The sequence below is a fragment of the Sinocyclocheilus anshuiensis genome, unplaced genomic scaffold (assembly GCF_001515605.1).
Source record: "Sinocyclocheilus anshuiensis isolate Anshui unplaced genomic scaffold, SAMN03320099.WGS_v1.1 scaffold792, whole genome shotgun sequence".
Classification (NCBI taxonomy): domain Eukaryota; kingdom Metazoa; phylum Chordata; class Actinopteri; order Cypriniformes; family Cyprinidae; genus Sinocyclocheilus; species Sinocyclocheilus anshuiensis.
Genome location: NW_015558618.1, coordinates 158318 through 177949, shown reverse-complemented (window position 1 = coordinate 177949; position 19632 = coordinate 158318). Strand labels below are relative to the sequence as shown.

Sequence of the window (19632 nt, the reverse complement as noted above, 5' to 3'; positions counted from 1 at the left end):
TGTATTCCAGCATGTTAGGAGGGATAAACTTAGTGGTCTTGTCTCTCTGTCTTTGACTCATCATGTATGCAGAGAGTCAGAGCTAGTCCTTAACTAGAGAGTTTCTGAGGAGGCCGTTCTCAAAGGAACTGCCACAGTGAATCTGCAAAGACACATCCTCTCTTTCAGGACAGTACCAAAGTGACTTAGTAAAATGTAACGAAAAGCTAAAAGCAAAGACAGCTCTCTCTCCCTCTGCTCTGTCTGTGAGGGTCCTCAGTGTCTAGAAGGGAGAGGTGCTTTTTAAACGTGTGAACCGTCCTCTATACAAGTTGACGTGGTTGTTGATGAGATGAAACCTTCGTCGGCAGTGTCCAAGCAGGAACGAACCTGACACGAACCCCTTCGCGTCCCTCACCTGTGGAAGATTTCTTGACGGGAGGGGAGGGGGGTGTGTGGAGATTTTCAGTATGGAGGAGCAAACGCAAGGCCCCTGTGGAGGGGATGCGAGCGAGCGTGGGTCTTCAGTGAGGTTCGGCCCAGGCGGGAGAGCGGCTGGAATGGTGAGGGTGACTGAATGTGGGGTGAATGGGAGTTGGTGTGGGCAGCATGTGTCCGGAATGGCTGAACGGTGGCAGGTGGCCCATGTGTGACATGTGGCTTGCCAGAGCAGCGGCGCTGCCAAACGGAGAGGTCTTGTCCTGCATGCACTTGGAGAGCTCCTCGAAACCCTCGCCAGATCGTTTACTCTTCTTGGACTTGCTGGACATCTTTCGGTTGCGTGTTTGGATGCCCTCTTTTTTCATGGTCAGTGGCCTGTTGACCTATAAGAAAATAGATAGCGTAGGTTAATGATGAGCACAAAGGAAGTACGTTTTACAGAAGTATCGACACATTTTACATGCAAAAGTTAATTAAATGGACGTTTGAGAAAATTAACCAGGAAAACACAGCAACAGTAGATCAGGGGTGCATTTCCCAAAAGCATATTTAGTTGCTTTTGGGAAATGCACCCCAGAACAGTAGCCTATAGATTAGAATCTTTATATGACATTACAATAAAATCTGTCATTATCTATCATTTTATTATATTATATATTTTCACACATATAAAACAATTTTTGCGTTTCATATAGAAAAAAAGTACAACCTGTTTTTTATGTTAAGATAGCTTCTATCCATGGCACCGAAAATGTTCTGTAAAATTCATTGTATTACGCATTTATTAGATGTAGTATTTTACTCAAATTAAAGCCTACATCAAAGTGTATAATGTAGTCTTTTATGCTTTCAGGGTTGAATTTCAAACGAAAACTAGACATGGAAAAAAAGCAATTCAGCAGCTCAGCTGTCACGCAATTCTGTTTTTTTTTCTTTCCTCCTTTGTTTCGCTTGTTTCATTAAGGTGAAATGTATTTATTCGTCTGCTAAATAGATCGCAGCCAAGCTTAACATTAAAAAGGCTAGTTTCAGACAGTATAATTCCGAGTCTGTTTGCATGAAGTTGCTCGACAACTGTAAAAAGTCTAAATTGGCATATGCATTATATTAACGTGGCGGAAGCTTGTAATTATAAATTTAACTTTTTTAATCATATTGCTGTTCCCGCCGATTTTTTTACAGTAGCACGAGGCCTTCTGTGGCTTATTGTCTTATTTTTTAGATCTTTTTTTTTTTGTACCGAATCCAATCGTTGAATGGACTACATAACCTCAGTCCTGCATTTCTGTTTTCCACACTGTAATATCAATCAGGGGTTACATGGGCTTTGGGTTGAAAAAAATGCATTCATGATAACAATCTGATGGGGTGACGAATATTATGACTCACTTATGCTATGTGTGTTCTGCACCAGACAGCATTTCAAAACTATCCGCAAATAACATTAAAGCAAATGCGGCCTGGACATATGAAATCTCTTACCAGGGAGTCGCCTTGGGTTAATTGAATATAGCCTATTCTGTGCATTTAAACACGCTAAATTCAATTTTCCAATTTGCGCCTTGATTAGAAAAAACTGTGCCTGATGAAATTCGTTTTATTCTGACCTGTATCTAATAAGTTCTGCCATATTTGGGTAAATACATTAGACAGATCATTAATGTATAACGTTTCGATACAATGCTCGGCCTTGATGCCACGAATCAAACGCTTCAGTGGGCGTGGCGACTGCAAAGCCGGGTCATCAATCCTCTGTTCGCTTTTAGCCTATAACATTTGCAGTTTGTGTTCGTTAACGATTTGCATAATTTCTATTGAGCTTTTGTAAAAAAATAAAATAAATAAATAAATAAATTAAAAAAAAAGAGGATCTGAATTAAAAAAAAACCCGCTATGAATAAAATTAAAACGCAGACGACGACAAAAACACACATTCCGATACTTCAACTCAGTGCCAGTCGAGCATGACAAACAAGAGAGCAAAGAGTATAAATCCATTTATTTTCCAATCCCTGCCCCAGCCCCTTCACACATAGTGCTCTGATAATCGCTTTACAGTAGATGTCATTCGGGCCTGCCGGGGCCAGAGAAAATTCAGCCGGGTTTGTTGAAGACGGAAACACCCGGGAGCCTGGCTTCCTTATCGGGCCCGGGCAGATATCCGGATAGGAAACAACTGGATGGCCTTTGAACAGCGCTCTGAAAACACTTCAGCCCAAAATGCAAAAGCATGGGCCAGCACTCTGACTCCATGGAAAACCATGTGGCGTTTTTTTCACCATGAGAACATATAGAGAAAGACAGAAAGAAACTAAATGGGGAAAAAAAATCAAATGTTGGAAAAGCTATGTTACACCTACACTACTAAAAATAATAATGATCATCATAATTAGGAACTAAGGAGTCTTACAATTCATATTTTGATTCCTCTTTGAATATCTCGCTCTATTTGTAATTCAATACAAGGCTCATGGTTCTCCTGCTGAGTATGTAAGTGTGGAAATAAGATTCCCTCACTTGTATTTACACTCTGATGGTCACTTAGCCAAGTGAAAATTAAATTATGACGCATGGCTGATAGAAAAAGAGATCTCACTCAATTAAACTGCTTGTTGTGTCTCCAAAATGAATCTCTATATAATATTACATCATGTTTTGAAAGACTGCAAAAAAGGACTCAATAAAGAGACAGAGGTAGAGATATAGAGTTTCACCTGCTAAAGGATAAAATAAGATTATGTGAAAAGGAAAATGGAGCTATAGATTGTATTCTTTGAAAAGTCATCTGTTTTCATAGAATCCTGATGCTGAAAAAAACTGTCACCCGTCCCAGGTATTTTATTCCAACGAAATATGAATTTTAAAGCTGTCCATGAACCACAGAAAAACCGGAGATTAATAACCAAAGCATAATCAAGTTTGACTTTTCTCACATCTTAATGATTTCTCAAGTAAACAGCAAAATAATCTTAAAACTTTAGTTTTGCTTTTTATCAATCATCTCAATGCAAAAAGCCATTAAGATAAATCAAAATCAAACGAACAAAATCTGCTTTTAAACATCTCATCAAGATTAAACGAGATAATCATGCTGGCAGCGATTCTAAAATGGAGCCAGAATCATAAGCCAGCCACACAAAACAAAACCAATGGCATGTGGCTTTCTAAACACCCCCAGAAAATGAACAACTAGATCAAACTGCTAGATCTAAACAGATGCACTCAGACAATAGTGTGGCAACAGGTTTCTCTTAGTATGGAGTGGTGATAATTGTACCGGCATGGGCATTGGTATCAGTGACAGTATCAGAACTAGAAGCAATAATGATAGCAGGAACAATGGCAATAGTAGCAGTATTGTTACAGGCAGAGTAGGGGATCACCAGGGGGTGAGGGCGACAAACAATTCCAGGAAGATTATAGGGAAAATATAACTTTCCTGGAATTGTGCTCAGGCTTTCTGCTCAGTGCTCCTATTTAGCCCTCTTTCTCACGTGTGTGAGGAACTGAAAGAATTCTGTAGGGCTCATCGACTCACCAGTCTGCGCTTTGGCTTGATAAGGGGTCGGTTCTGGCCGTTCATCTTGTGGTACAGGCCGCACGCGTTGCAGAGGTAGTGGCCCGTTCCGTCCCGCCGCCACAGCGGGGTGGAGGTGGCTCCGCAGTTCACACATTCACGCCCCTCTGTGCAGAATTCAAGTGGAGGGAAAGCAAAGGGAAATTTATATAATTAAAAGGTTCACACTACATCTACAATACAGGAACACAGGGTCATGCAAAGGCACGGTCTGGACAAAGAAAAACAACTCCCAAGTTAATTAGACAATATCTAACATTACATCCACACTGGAATCTCTCATCTGAGCTGGATGTATTACATAATTGATATTGGAATTTGTGAATGTGCATGTGTTTGTGGTTGAAATAACATTTTTTACAAAGTGTGACTATAAGTGAAAAATGAGCAGTACAGTCTATTTTTGCAGCTACAACATTTTCAAGACAAGAAAAGTGTTTAAAATGTGAGTTCATTCTATGTTATACATCCCAATCCTGTTTATCAGCCAGCTGTCCCGGCTTGTTCTGTTCTCAGGTGTTAAATCACAGTAAAGCACCCTAACCTGCTGGAAAGGGCCATGCGCTTTAATTAATATGCTCTTCCTCCTCACTCCCCTGAGCACCTGTCTATTATTCACATTATAATGTGAGCTAGTCGCTGTCCCACCCTGACCAGAGAAAAGAATCCACCCGGATAATGGATGCTCTTTTGAAGTGTATGTGATGTGTTGTAATTCAGTCATTTTCATTCCATTTTCTGTTTAGGCTTGACATGGTTAGAAGTATCACTCGCAGTTTAAATGTACTGAAACTTGGTGCTGGGTGTGTTAGGTGAAAACGGGCCTGCAAATGGGGTGAGTAATTAAAGGTAACCCTAATTCGAAGTGTTTTGTTTTGTCTCAATCATGTTTGTGGTATTGATTTGATTGTTTGCATTGAATCTCTACAACTAAAGAATGGTCAAAAAAATGTACTATGAAGTTCAGAATGGTTCCATTCACCAATACACACTCGATCCTAACAACATTTTCAGCACAAGGCATTTTCCACATCCATAGGTTGGCTAAATAAATAAATGCATAAAAAGTTAAAACAATGATAAGGACATATTTTGTATTTCTGTGTTATTGAGTATGTTAATAATAAAAACACTATATTTACTATTCATTAATTTATGAAGCACCTTGTATTTACACATTGTTATTTCTATTGTCACATTCTATTGACATAAGTAGGCCAATATGTGTAATGTAACTGTGATGTAAAGTGTTACAAATAATAGTTCAAAATAAAGTTCGTTAGCAGTGCATCAGGCCGAGGTCGTGCATAAATAAGCAAACAAACAGCAGGGTCCTGTCGCCTGTGAAGGCCTGCCCCGCCGGGGTTTTGTTAGTATTGGGGTCGTGGAAGGTGGAGGCGGGAGTATGTCGTGATTTGTTCAGCTGAAGTTATACAGGATATGTCTGGAGCCAGCGCGTCGTGACTCCTCAACGTTTTAAGTGCAATAAGGGCTTAATTTAAAGCTAAATATGAGGCAACACGCAGCCCGCCAAATAAAATCATTCACCCAAATAGGCCTAACGAGCAGGAAATTTGGTTACATTTAATTATTTTAAAACATTACACAATATCCTACACATATCCTCGTTCTTTATAAATTTTACATTTCGACAACTGATGCTCTCTAAGCCAATGTGTCTCTAAATATGCCCATTTAGCCTAGGTAAGGCTACTCATCACTTCATGGTCGAGTCAGAGCTTAATGAAACTCACCTGAGCACGACCGTGTCTTGCTTTTACATTTAGGTGTAAAGCTTGAAGCGGATCCACTGAGGAGGGTACCAGGATGAAACAGACCCCCGCCGTACTCGTGTGGCGTGGGCAGAGAGTACGTTGGGTAGGTTGGGATGGGATGATGCGTGGACGGTGTTTGGGCGCTCATAGCCAGGCTTCCCCGAAGAGGACTACATCCCTCCATTTTCATCCCATCGGCGATGGACACGTGGTACTTGATGGACTCCTTTTCATCCATTCTTGCAGTGGTGGAGATCGGAGAAGAAGGACCGGGGTCCGGTGAGACGTCTTTCGGTGGGGTTGGGGGGAAATTGTAGAGGGGATGTGGACTGGAGTGGGCTGCGGATGTGAGGGAGGAGACGGGAGCGGTGCTGGAGCTGCTGCTGCACGCGTAGCCGGCGCTGGCGGGGTGCAGGCCAGGCTTGCTGAAGTGACTGACCGCCCAGGCGTTGTGGTGGGCAGCGGAGAGCGCTGCCTTCCCGCTGTCCAGCCAAGGAATACCGGGACTGTGTATGAGGTGTGGCCGGCAGACCTGACTTCCCGTGAGACGAGCTGAGAAATATAAGACAGAAACGAACATACAGTTCAATTCAAATTACCAGCGAAATGTCTGTTTTTGCCAAAACACCAGTTTGTTTCAAAGAACAAAATGTCTAATGTTCACTCTCACCTGTTGACTCCGTACTCGAACAATACAAACCTGACATTGAGATAAAACTTAAATCTTAAATATCAGTTATGCAACACACACAAAACCGCAGTTGACGATTCACCCTTTTAGTCCAGTGTTTGTTCAAACTGCACGCTAACACTTCAAATATATTTTCCTTAGTCTCGACGTGATTTTCTCAAAAAACGCACCTACTCCTAAGAACAGACGTAAAATCTCCTTAAAAAAGCAACAAACGACAACTTTTTTAACGAAGCCTTCTCACTACAGCCTGTTGTTCGCACAAATTACACGCTTGAACTAAGAAGTTCATCAGGAATTTTTCGTTTTGATTTGGCATCCGGGAAGTGCCTTGATCCCCCTCTCTCTCTCTCCCTGACACGAACTTCCCTTTCCTCATCAAGTCATTCGCTGGACATTTTCTTTTTCTTCTTATTCTTTACATTTCAACACGCATATCTTGGAGATATGGATCTCGGAGAGACAGTTCAAGAAATGCGATAGGCCTGATTTGTAACTGCCAGGTAGCTACATAGTCCTATGCATAATATCGTTTTGTGCAAAGCAATAGCAAAAACATTTACATTACCATATCTTTATTTAAGTATCGAGAAGTCTCAGCGATAAAACAGTCGTATTTAGGCCGCACTAGCCTAGGTTTCACTTCAAAGCCCGTGAAAGAAAAAGTCATCGAAATCTTTCGGTTTTACACGCACAAAACGGTTGTTCTAAAGATTTTACTAGCTTATATAACTGACCCAAAATGGGCATAAAATATGTCAGCAATGTCAGGTTTATTACACTTTTTTAAGCACATAAGTAGGCTATAAAACCAAAGAACCACGTAAACAAAATATCTCTTTCGCTATAAATATGGAGATTTTACATTAAGATTTTACATTAATGTTACACATTTAAATATGAATAAAAAATAATTTAGCAGTAACAGTAACAATGGGCCTACTATTTCAAACAGCGCCATAAATAAGGTCACATTTAGCACTTAGCCTGTTAAATAAATAAACAAACAAATAGTATTATGTAACTTATAAGACATTTTGTAGCATGACAAATGTAAAGTGTGGCTGAAATATGTCTAGGAAATTGCATAATGACATATGCATATAAGACAGATATTCTGTCATCAAAATATGATATGTAGCCTACTTCATGCGAGAGAAATTTGACGTAAAGAAGCATCTTACCGTGCGCTTGTCCGTATGATACTCTAGCCCGAGAATTGGGGTAGTACGGGTTCCCCTGCGAGTCCAAGTGATTCAAGAACACATCCACCTCGTCCGGGGGAAGAAGAGGTGCCATGGGCTCCATGTAATTGTGTGTAAGCCCGTGATGATGGGACTCTGGGTGCTGGCCGTTGAGTACCGCATGATGATGGGCCATCCATCGAGACTGATCGGCCGCAACCTCCATGTCTAAATCGTCCGCGCTTCGAAAATGTTTCGAAAAGTTTTCTAGATGCCTACTGAAAACCTTTTGTACACTAAGAGACCCAGGAACACCACTATGGTCCTTCAGATTACTAAAATATTTGTCGTGAGCGTACTGCTTCAGTTGGTGATGCCCTATTCAATTTTTCCACATGCCCTTATTTTTTTTGGAGAAATAGAGATCCTGCTTCTTTGCTCTCAACAATGCTCAGGAACACCTGGAAGGGAATAACAAACAGATGCATCTCAGTTTTTAACGTTTAATACATTGCAAGACCTAAGATCTAAAGATCTTTCTAAAATCGTATATATATATATATATATATATATACACACACACACACACACACACACACACCACACACACATATGTATATATGAACTTTATCGAAATATGGGTTGCAACCTGTAAAGTCGCTGCATTACATGCTCAACCGTACGCAGTTTCAAAGAACTATCGTAAAGTAGGCTACTCACTGCGCAAACTAGTATTTCAACACTCCAATCCTCTGTTTATTTTTCCCGTGTTATTCAAAGAATGTTAATCCTCAAGATGTCTGCTGACATTCGTAATTTGCCACCGGTTCAAATTGTCCACAGACCAATTGTTAAACTCTGCGGCTGTCCGAAGCGAAGTCTCTTTAATGAATCGTGCCTGTGTACTGTCGGAACTGGCGCCAGTAGATTCCATATCTTACGAACATGGGCGGGGTCACGGGCTGGCAGTGATCGCTCTGTTAACCAATAGCAGATCGCGCTGACTGCCATTGGCTCGGACATCATGCTCTCCGAACTGCCACGGCGACTATCGGCCTAGTGCTCCACATTCAGAGAGCTGAGAGACCCATCATTTAACGGAGCAATTTATTGAGATCGTTTTACCTTTCTTAGAGCTTCACGTTGATGATGTGTGATACTGTTGTCTTTTTACAAAAAGACTAAGAGCTCAGATTGACCTGAAATTTTGAATGTAAAGTTGGAGTCCTAGGCTAACTCCGCACAACGTCAGAAAAATATTTAAATTGTATTGTATTTTTTTAATCGAATAATAATATAATAACAGACACAGGTTAGACTAGGCCTATTTTTATTTTTACAGACAGTGCCAACCAGCAATTACTTTAATTTTCCATTGATAAATAAAAACATATATATTGCAATTATCATAAACTTTTGTTAAAAAAATATAAATGTGATTAGGACCTGTTGCCTGACCATTAACATTTGCTTAAAACAACAAAACCTGTATCAGTGAAGTGTCACATGCGATATATGCCTAATGCAAACAAACACAATTCCTAGCACCTCAGGCATTAATTGGGGAGGAGTATTTTATGGTCTCTAAATTGGGGGCTATTGTTCTTGCGCGTCTAATTGTTTTAAATTAGTTGTCACCACATTCTTCTTGTGAAAACACTGTCTTTGTATGCTGTTGCAAGCGATCAAACATCACTTTGCATATTAATAGCGGCCCGTCTCTCGGTGGTGCCGACAGGTCGCATGGGCAGGTCCAAATAGAGCCAATTGGTGGCCATTAGGGCAGCTTCGTTGATTCTTGCTTACAATTATCTCGTGGCAAAACAAGCAGCATGCTCGCCCACCGCGGGCAGAAAGACAGAACGTCGCCAATCAGCCAATTAAGCCTTTAGATAAACTGTGGATAGTCAGCTGAAAACCTCATTTGCATATAGAGTTTAATAAATTGTTTCAGCTTTCACCTCAACATAAAATTTACTTGTCTATCCTATTCAGCCAAAAAGGTTATCTTTCATGTGCCACACCTTTTAAATGTTTTTTTTTTTTTTTAATAACAAATTTCGTTCACCGGTTCAAATAGCCTAAACATTCATTGGACATAGAAAATCCTCTTGATGGTTTCTAAAGTGGATTTTACAATGTGCTCCTTTGGATCACTGCTTCTCACCTTTGGTAGCTCTGTGGCCTCTAACTGCTTGTAGCAACGCTTTGTGTATATTAATTATTCATTTAGCTTGTCTAGTTGGATCAATCAAAGAGAACACAAGATAGACTTGTCTACCAGGGAGCTCCAGCTCGTGCATCACTATCTTTCGATAAACATTTGTGTCATTTCAGGTCTACACCACGAACCAGTTTTACAGATAAGAATTTGCGTTTTTAACTCATTTTGTACATTTTAACCTGTCCTTCGAAATAGTTGTGGTGTGTCTATCTGATAATATGTATTTGATAATATGTATTTTATTATTATTATTACTTAAAGCAGGAGTTTTAGTTTGCTTGCTCTCCTCTGAAGCAATAATGATTGACAGGCAATAATTGAAGCGCGAGCTTAGAGCCCCTACCGGCCGCCACTCTGACGCCGTGACTTGACGTCACAGTATCTCGGTAAAGGAGGAGAAAATATATATATGGGCTACAAAGACTTTTCCAAAGCTATTTAAAACTAGAATATAGGCATTGTGTGTTTTCATTTGCATCTAAACAAAAAATAATCTGTGAGAGTTTTAGTCCAGCTGGAGAGTAAATAATCGATTTGGGCACCAATGCAACACTGAGCACTTCTTAAACCACAGAATTTCTGTCAGTCTTGGTTGTATAAGGATGTTTAAACAGGCTATGTGGCCTTATTGTGACAATACCAGATGCTTAAATCCCTTTTTAACACACTGGATTCTGGCCAGGGGCATCATTCTCCGTGGGGTTAAAAGAGGGCAGGAGGGGGCAGAGAGCGGCGCAGACGGGTTTGTGAAGATAAGCAGGCACTGGGATATAGGGGGAATGACACAGACCAGCTGAAGCGGTATTGTCCTTTACTCACGGGTAATTAGATTGTGACAGGGCACTCGGGGGCAGGCACAGGCAAAGTCACAAGCCTCCTGTCCTCTGCTGAAGCGTGGATAACGGATTGAAAGCAAAGCGTCTCACCCTCTCTTCATTTATCCAACAATCCACGTTATTTTGAAGCAAAGTCTCATATTTGTGCAGTATTAAACCATGCCACTAGCTGCGTTTATTCTAACGTGCCGCTTTTTTGTCTTGTGCGACTTTATGGGTAAAGTTCTTCTTCTGAGTGACAGCGTTAGTTTAGTCGGAAAACGATCCTGTGGTAGTCATAAATCTGAAGGGTGATGACAGCGCGCCCGCCCTCCTTTTGTGGTCGACAGCTCTTGGAGTCAATGATTTGAATAAACAGCACAGGTGGGCTAATACAAGCGTCCTTGGGGCATTCCAGTGAAAGCTAATTCCTCAACTTACACACACAGCACATTTGCTTTCACATTTAGAATCATTCAAGAGGGGGAAAAACATCGTCGTTATGCTCATTTGAAATTTTGGCAGAAAATGACTTCAGACGGTTTTCGTAACATGCGTTCTTGCCATTGTCGCATATCAAACTCGTGTCCTCACAATCATAATTGTGTGTGTGTGTGTGTGTGTGTGTGTTATTCGTTTCATGAATAAAAATGTCTTGTATTATAGGGTGGCTATATGCGGTGTAAATTAGTGGAATTGCATGTTGGGTTGTTTGGTTTGTATATTTTGGATTTTATTTTAACATGTTTGCAAATATAAACATGGGCATTGTTAAGTATGTTCCTTATAAATTAAAAATGAGTAAATAATTCAACAAATATCATAATATTATATTAATATTTTTAGCACGTGAAAAATATGAAGAGGAATTTCTGCATGTAAAACGTGTAACAATCTTTGTCGTTTTAGTCTTTTCTATTATAGCCTAAAATGCCTGCAGTCGTACAAACGCAAATAACGGATTTAGTTACATATTATGGCCTAATAACAACAATATGTATTTATTGTATTTAATATATTATTATTATGATTATTATTATTATTATTCAACCATGCAAAATATATAATTCATTTTATTGTCTTTTTGTTTTATTATAAACCATTTAAAACTGCAATCACACTAAAATCATTCAATCAGCCCCTGCAACATAATTAGCCAATGTTGGACTTACAGTTCTCTTTTTAAATTCCTCACTAAAACGCGTGAATAATCTCTTCGTATTACTCGACTTCACGCTCGCTGTGTCGAATGATAGTCTACGCAAAACGCATCTTACCAGTGTTTATGATTAGGCTCTCTCCTCTTGACTTTTCGCAGAGAAATGTGTCCTGGGGGCAATTCCGTGTGGCACCGTCTTTGAGGGAAGAGTAGCGGTGATTCGTTGTGCTTTGCCAAGCGCTGAGGCTCCGGGCACTGTCTTCTCTAGCTGGCGATGCCAACCTTTCCAGACAGTCAAGCGGCTTTCCAGAATGCTTTTCTCTCTCTCTCTCTCTCGCTGGAAACAGCGAAACTTGAGGCACAAAGTAGGACCGCTGCAACGTAGCCGTGCGTCAGCCAATCTGGTCTTCCGGGTAATGCTTTGATGGTTAAAAGCTGTGCTGAAGCTGTTTTGTGTGGTGTTCTCACTCGTATAATTATGAAACAAGACCCAGTCGCTGAAGGCTTTGCGCATAGCTCTTAGATTTTGACCTTCACATAGGCAAACGATGCAGAGAGGGTTTGCACCTCAGATTGTCACTCTTATTATGTTTGGCAGGCTCCATTCTGGATTTTTTTTTTTTTTTATATATTCGGAAGGTATATTTTAAAGATTGTAGGAATGAATATGAAAGCTAAACCCGCCATAAATAGTATAGTAGACCGATACTGGAGCGTGCATGCTTTGCACATTAGGTATTGTCGTTCTCATTTAATCACTGCGATGGTGCAGATGTGTTTGCTTGAGTGTTGTGAATATGTAAATCTTCACTTTTAATATGAGACGCCTTTAGGCTTCCCATCATAATGAATTCTATTCCTCTTTGCGCTTGTCTATAATATGTTGCCGCGTTGCGGTCGACCTTGCCTTCCCCCAACCCAGCCAGTTTTAACTCTCTCACACATAACACCAACTTTTAAAACATGCAAAGCCTTGGTAAATCTCCGGCACGAGACCGTGGGCTCGCGTGCAGAGGCTCAGGCAGGGCAGGTGCAGCTCCAGCCTCTCGCGCCCGGGTTCCCCCAAGAGTGCATGCGTACAATGAGTGCGCGAGAGGAATGAACTCTGACAGAATTAATTGCATTATATAGAATGATCAAAATAACAATGTCCAATGCCAGCTATTGTTTTGTGTACGTTCAAGAGACCACGAGCGGTGAAGGATTCAGATCAGTCAAATCAGAAACTACTCCTTTTGGCTGCTACCATGATGGTGAAATAGCGGGCCTATAGGACTAGCCTATGATAAAATCAAAATTCTACGAAATCCTTGGCTTTCCTTTTGTCTTGCACTTATCAGTAAGGATGGAATGACAGATTTAAAAAAGACAATGTGGCTACTCATTGACTGAGTTTCCGGCAAGTGCAACGTGGACAAGAGGAAGAATGTTTATCGGTTGCTATTTGAGTGCTTTTATCAGTCCTACCACTTTGTGAGGATAATGTCATGACATGAGTGGGCATGTCTTTTCATAGCCAACTTAATCATATATTATTACAAGTACGACAAAAGAATATTCCTCTCATAGCCTACATCTTGTTTCTTACATGTCTAGTTGCTGCAGCGAATCACATAATTTTGGAAGAAACATCTCTAAATGCTCTAACGTGTAATAACCTAAGTTTAATTTTTGTCCGCTAAATGCAACTTTTGTGGCGAGACAAACCAGCGTTGATTGTCCTATGAGATGCAAACTCTTTATCAAAAGTTAAAATAGTAAATGACGAGTAAAGATAAGGAAGAGTGTGATATCGCTTCTTTCTACATGACAACTTGAACGCCTTTCTAAATCTCCTTCAAGTTCATTTTAAATCGAAAACGAAGAAAAATAATAATATCGTTAACATTACGAACATTATTTTGTCACGATTAACTAAAATAATTTCTAACAACACTAACGTTATTATTACAATTAGAATTAGCCTATAATAATAATTATTAGTACTATTATTATAACATAAAATAAAAATTGATTATAAAGAAATATGGATTTAGCGTGTGCCGTTTTATTAAACATCTTATTAATGCATCTATTGTCATGTTAAAACGTTAAGAGCAGTAGGTGCTGGGCTTACAGGAGCTTTGCAATCTGACCAGAAGAAGATGCTCACGCATGATGCATGCGAGATAAGCGCTTATCAGGCTCGAGCTTGCATCTCCAGCGCATTCAAAAAAAAAATCTTTAGACTAATTAAGGCGACTGTTAAGCTCGGCTGCTCCTTTCCAGCAGCATACTGTGGCAGACACGGTGACATTTCCATTTCACGTTGTCCATCAAAGGCGCAGTAGAGCAGCGCATAGCTGCCTCTGAGTTCTCCTTGCGTCAAAGTAAAGTGTGCCACTAAATAGCGAAAGGCAAAGACATATATTCTTATGTAAGATAATGCATTTAGTTCACAGTCAGCTTTCTGGCAGACTTGTAAAATATGTTGTAACTCATTTGATTATCAAATTATTTGTTATGGGTTGTCTCTATTTTTAATATTTTCCCCTCCTTTTGTTCTCATCATTTTTATTACTTTTGTAAAAGGGCTCTAAAGTTATTATTTATATATGCATGCATGCATCAGATGCCAGGGCCCTCTCCTTCCGATTATTACCGGGGGTAATAATTCATCGGCGTGAGGCAATCTTTGTTCTTTGTGAAGATAATAAATGGCCTAATCGTTATCAGCTTGCCGCTGGAGGTGTCAGGACCGAGCGAGGCTGGAAAAAGGGTCCAAAGTGGCGCTGAATAAATTGGTGTTTCTTATCTCTCTCCCCCAGATTATCACCGCCTTTTCAAACCGCCACAACAAATACATTCAATGCATCTAATGCATCATTTGAGGGGGAAGATCGCAGGGGTGATAGAGACAGACAGGCTACCCGAAGGAGAAATATTTACACATTTAACGTGTACAGACCAATATTAGCTTGGGTTTTGAGCGAGTTTATTGGACGGGCCGAGGTACACACGCTTACCATATCAATGCAGCCATTATCATTCTTATTGTAGCGCTACTGTTGATAGGTATCTGCGTGATTATTCTGTCTTGTCATTAGATCTGTTACGTGTTGAATTAGTTGTGAAATTAGCGCGTTTCATCCAAACACTTGTTTTGCCTTCTTTATCCGGTGGATATCAGCAGTATCGTTACACACCTTTTCACGTCTTTCTTGTGGGAAATAAAATCAATAGTCCTATACATTAATTGAAAGGCAGACAGCTGAAAAAAACTTGGCACTGGCTATAGGGCTTTGCAATAGCCTACTGTGGAAATTACTAATTATGAAAACCAATAAAAGGCGGTTTCTCGTTAGATTTAAATTAATAACATTTGTATATAATCATATAAAGAGCATGTCACGTAGGCTATGCTAACATTTGTTTGTGAGAGTCACTTAAAGAAAATAAAAATAGGAAAATTTAAATATATATATATATATTTCTAGGCCTTTAGTCAGAAATCATTTTAGTTTCAGTGGAAACAATAACTCTCATCAGTAGGCTAGATATAGAGTTATCTACAGGAGTAGAGCTGCCGTTTAGTGTCCTGTAACTGAATATCAGCCCGTCCATTAGGCTTTAAACCCGCGGTGATCTCGTCTCATCACTAATGAACGCCGAAGTTAATTCCATTAAAAACGCGTGTCCTGAAAGTGTAGACGTCATAATGCTTGAGAAGAATTAAAAAAAAGCATCAGTTCAAATTTATTTTAAAATTCCCCGCGCTAACACTAAAAACTGCAACCAACTAAAAACAACTGCTGCCTTCATTTTTATAGTAAATTTAAAGTGGCGACAAAGTGAATAGGCCTATATTTTCTGTTTAAAAAAAAAAAGTTGAAAATACATAAAACAGTAGCCTATTATTAAAAAAATAGAAATGACAGACGTTTATTGGAAACAATTATAATTAACAAAACATGTTTACAGTGTACTTTAGGCCTACACATTAAAAAAACAATTTTTTTTTAATTTTTTATAAGAGAATGTCATTTATAGAGTCTTTCTATTTGCCTTTGTCATTGTTGTCGTCGTTGTTGTTGTTGAATTTGAAATAGGCCAAGCCGTTTTTCCAATTCAGAAAGTATAGGCTATCTCTGCTTAGAGACTCTATGTTCCTATTGTTTTATTAAATGAACAACCGGGCAGTTCATTAATGCGAAGGCTGAAATTATTATTTCTAGTTTGGAGAAGATGCTGGAGTTTGTACAGCACAGATCTCTGAGCGCCGTTCTACTGATAGGCCCATTCTGCCCACAAGAATGGATTTCTATGCTTAACCGTGCTCGAAGTGAATTTTGTTATTTTAGAGAAAAGAGACAGGTTTCCATTTACAATCGAGAGAGGGACGCTGTGCATGTGAGTGACACTTATGACCAAAAGCGCCTTTTTCCAATATATACAAACTCCCCTTTTAATAAAGCGGCATTTTCACCGGGCTCGCGCGCTCTGATGGTCTCCACGGCAACTCAGATAACGGAGCAGCCGTTTTCCATATCTGCTCCAGAGTCTATTATACCCGAGGATTAGCTCGTTTTCCGAAAAGGTCAAAGACAAAGTCATGAAACCTGGTATGTTCACCCTTCCTGCGAGTCCCTGCATATTCATTCGCATAACATTCGCTCCTCTGTCATTCCATTTAGCTAATTTCATCAGGATAATGGCTTTTTTTCTGAGTTGTGTGGGAACTGGCTGACTACATCACCCGTTTTATGTTGGAAAAATGTATGTAGCTCGCAATGAACGGAATGAGTGATTATAGGCATCGAACAGTTTTGGTTTGGGATATAGTGACCTCTAGTGGTCAGAGTGCAATGTATTCGGCTCCCACAATGCTTTTGAGACCAGAGGGACAGGATGCCGATTATAGGGGGTTGTTAGGGTGGAATGGTCAAAACAAAAGATTGAGAGGGTATTATATATATATATATATATATAATATTATATTTTACATACAGGGCGCCAAAATGACAACATGGGTTGCGCTAAACCGTCTTAACCCGCGAAAATTACTGACAGACATTTCTTTAAGAAACCGAACCTCCTACAAACTCATAGAATTATTCGCACACTGCAAAGGGAGTAATATAAATAAGTAATAACAAATAAGTAATTATGAATACTGGAGTAGGCTAATAGTGAAAACCAGGAGTGAACCGCGAAAAGGAAACTTTAATTAGAGTGGAAAATCACAATTAGGTGTAGCCTACATTTTGTAAATCAAACACAAAATGAAAGAGAGAGAGCGTGAGGCGCATTTCAGGGATGGAATGTCCCAGGTGGGAATCCCTGGGAGGGGTGGTCCTCACTGTGGGGGGGTGGGGGGCTTGGGGAGTTTCCTGATATTCCTCTTAACTGGCTCCAGCTCGCGGGTTCTCTTCCCTTCCCTGACCGTCCACTCTCCATAATGCATGTCCAACTCACTCTCACCCCAGCATTCCTGTCTGCACTCTGCCCTAAAACACCATCCTTCCAAAATCACTCCCTACAATCTCCCAGCATTGTTCTCTTTCTATGTTCAGCTACGACTCCTTATTTTCTCTTATCATGACCTCTTTGTAGAACTTTAAGCACTGTATACTGATTTTGTCATCGTGTGCCTTTAAAAAAAATGTATGTAAACTCTCACCGAAAAGAAAAAAATCGCAGTCAATAACTTTAGTATCTCAATTATTTCTCCTTTGAGATAGGCTTAGATGAGATTAGCATGGGAGCAAATGGGAGCCTAATAACCTCACATATCTTTCACAGCTCCAGGTTTGCTGTGTTTGTTTGTAGGTCTGCATAATTTAGCCCTAACGTTTGTGGTTGTATATATATGACTATAATAATAGTAATAATAATAATAATAAATGATCATTATTATTACTTCATAAAAATATTAAACAAAATAAGAAATATTACTATTGCAATGTTTCAATGTAAAAGAAAAAAAGACCTGAGTATTTATAAGTAAAAAAAAAAAACATAACAGGTGCATTTGTGTGGAGCAGAACAAGCCTATCTGAGACACTAATTAAATCACAGTCATATTGTGATTTTGGATGTATTTCAGTTAATCGTGCAGCCCTAGTATGACATTTCTCCTCAAATTTGTATAGTTCTTTTTTCTTAAGGTGTGGTCACATTTAGTGTTGCTCTGCGAAACTGGGGAAACTCCATTCATTTAAGGAGTCCATGAGATTGGGATTTTTGCTCAAAGGAAGTTTGTTTTGGGATTTTTTTTTTGAGGGGGGGGGCTGTTCAAGTTGGTCACACAAACAGAAAGCTAGTTTGAAAGTGCCTTCTGTGTGAGCAGCACTTCATACTTCACTCTATTATTGACAGTGGAAAATGGATCGTGAAATTTAGGCTAATTGTGACGACACCTGTACTCTGTATGTCTTCTCATTCTTCTCATATTTTTTCTTTCTCTTCAGTAATTTTAGGAGAAACATCTAAAACAAAGCGGATGCTGACATGCTGCCTCTTGCCTCTTTGGCCCATAGACTGGTCAAAAAGCAGGTACAATTATTTATTTTATGGTATTTTCAGGTACTGATTTGTGAGGGGAAAAAGGTCGAACTCTACCATTCCTCAGCATGCAGTCTGTATGCAGCCCACCATAATGATATTCTGTGGAGGGCTGTTGGGGGTGACTGGAAGATTACTGTGATTCTACTTTTTTGTGGGGTTTTTTTCCCCCTCCTGCATCTCCTCTCGCAGTGCTTTTTTCCTCAGGTTCCAGTGCTAAGTCTTGCAGACAGAAGAATTGTCTGTTTACCCAGAGAAATCAACTACTCGTTGTTTTTTGTAAACTCATTTCAAAACCAGATGCTCATACATCATATTCTTGTGATAAAGCAGATTACCTCAGGAGCTGCTGAACACCGCCACAAACTTGGTTTGGTTCTTCCTCCTAATATACGGGAGACAGAAATGACACTGGTGTTATTAGAACCAGTCGCAGCAAGCCCAAACCTACGAACTGTGTTTCTCTAAGTCTTAAATTTCAGACCCTGAAAGAGTAAAATAAGAATAAAATGCACTTTACTTATTTATTATTATGCGTAACCTTAAAATAGCCTCAGAACAGCAGCTACAACATGTGTTGATATGTATATTTGTGCATTCTGACACGGAAAGTTCCCCTTAAGGCTCTAGCACTGTTCTGAGCTGCTGTGTTTGAGTACCTAAAACCAAGTCAGAATTAAATTTACATTTAATATCAATGTGATGTTTGTAATGTAGAGAAGCGATCTCCCGAGGCTGTTTCCAATGCTGAAGGGGGATGAAATGGCATTAGTGTGTGAGCAGAGAGCATATAACACAGTCTAAGCTCAGGTAATGGTCTGGATTTACCGCGGTCTGGATGCGCTTGGTGTGAAGTTTACCTACCTTTCTTTGAAATAAAACCAGACTAAGTGCTCTGTGAAGATTTGTCCCTTATGTCTGACATAATTTTCCACCATAGCCTTTGAATTTTTTTTAACTATTATTCATTGTTCAAATGAGAATATTAGATCACTCAGTTGAGTAAAGGTTTTAATCCAATTTTTCAAATGATATGCTGATAAATCAATTTAATTGCAAATGTTTTTTTGAGAAAAGTCCCCATATGAAGACTGTTACAGTTTTTCTGAATTGCTAAAACACATTTCTTGAAACCATCACTCATTTTCTCAAAACCTTAAACACAAATCACAAAAGTATATTGTATTGAGTAAACACTTTTGCAATTCTGTAAAAAAGTATAGTAATTGCAACTGGGTAAGGTG

General features: G+C 39.6%; 1 protein-coding gene across 3 annotated transcripts; it reads right to left on the bottom strand.

The window, feature by feature from the left end:
• Positions 1–3887: 3887 nt before the first annotated feature.
• Positions 3888–12004, bottom strand: LOC107680419 (GATA-binding factor 2-like). Of its 3 annotated transcripts, none has more exons than XM_016476305.1 (4): positions 11964–12004; positions 7648–8108; positions 5752–6324; positions 3888–4104 (listed from the first exon to the last, which is right to left on the bottom strand). In XM_016476305.1, the coding sequence occupies exons 2-4, from the start codon at positions 7871–7873 to the stop codon at positions 3947–3949; spliced, it is 957 nt and encodes a 318-aa protein (XP_016331791.1). In that variant the 5' UTR covers positions 7874–8108; positions 11964–12004; the 3' UTR covers positions 3888–3946. The 3 variants fall into 3 exon arrangements, with proteins under 3 accessions (XP_016331791.1, XP_016331790.1, XP_016331792.1); XM_016476304.1 differs by lacking the exon at positions 11964–12004 and adding an exon at positions 8368–8515; XM_016476306.1 differs by lacking the exons at positions 7648–8108; positions 11964–12004 and adding an exon at positions 6443–6729.
• Positions 12005–19632: the final 7628 nt, after the last annotated feature.

Bases quoted from the DNA above. Each gene is read 5' to 3' on its own strand.
- LOC107680419 (XM_016476305.1), bottom strand. From the start codon at position 7,873: ATGGAGGTTGCGGCCGATCAGTCTCGATGGATGGCCCATCATCATGCG. The intron at 6,325-7,647 runs GTAAGATGCTTC...TATATTTCTCAG, and splicing joins ATCATACGGACAAGCGCACG to CTCGTCTCACGGGAAGTCAG. The intron at 4,105-5,751 runs GTGAGTTTCATT...AATTCTGCACAG, and splicing joins CAAGACACGGTCGTGCTCAG to AGGGGCGTGAATGTGTGAAC.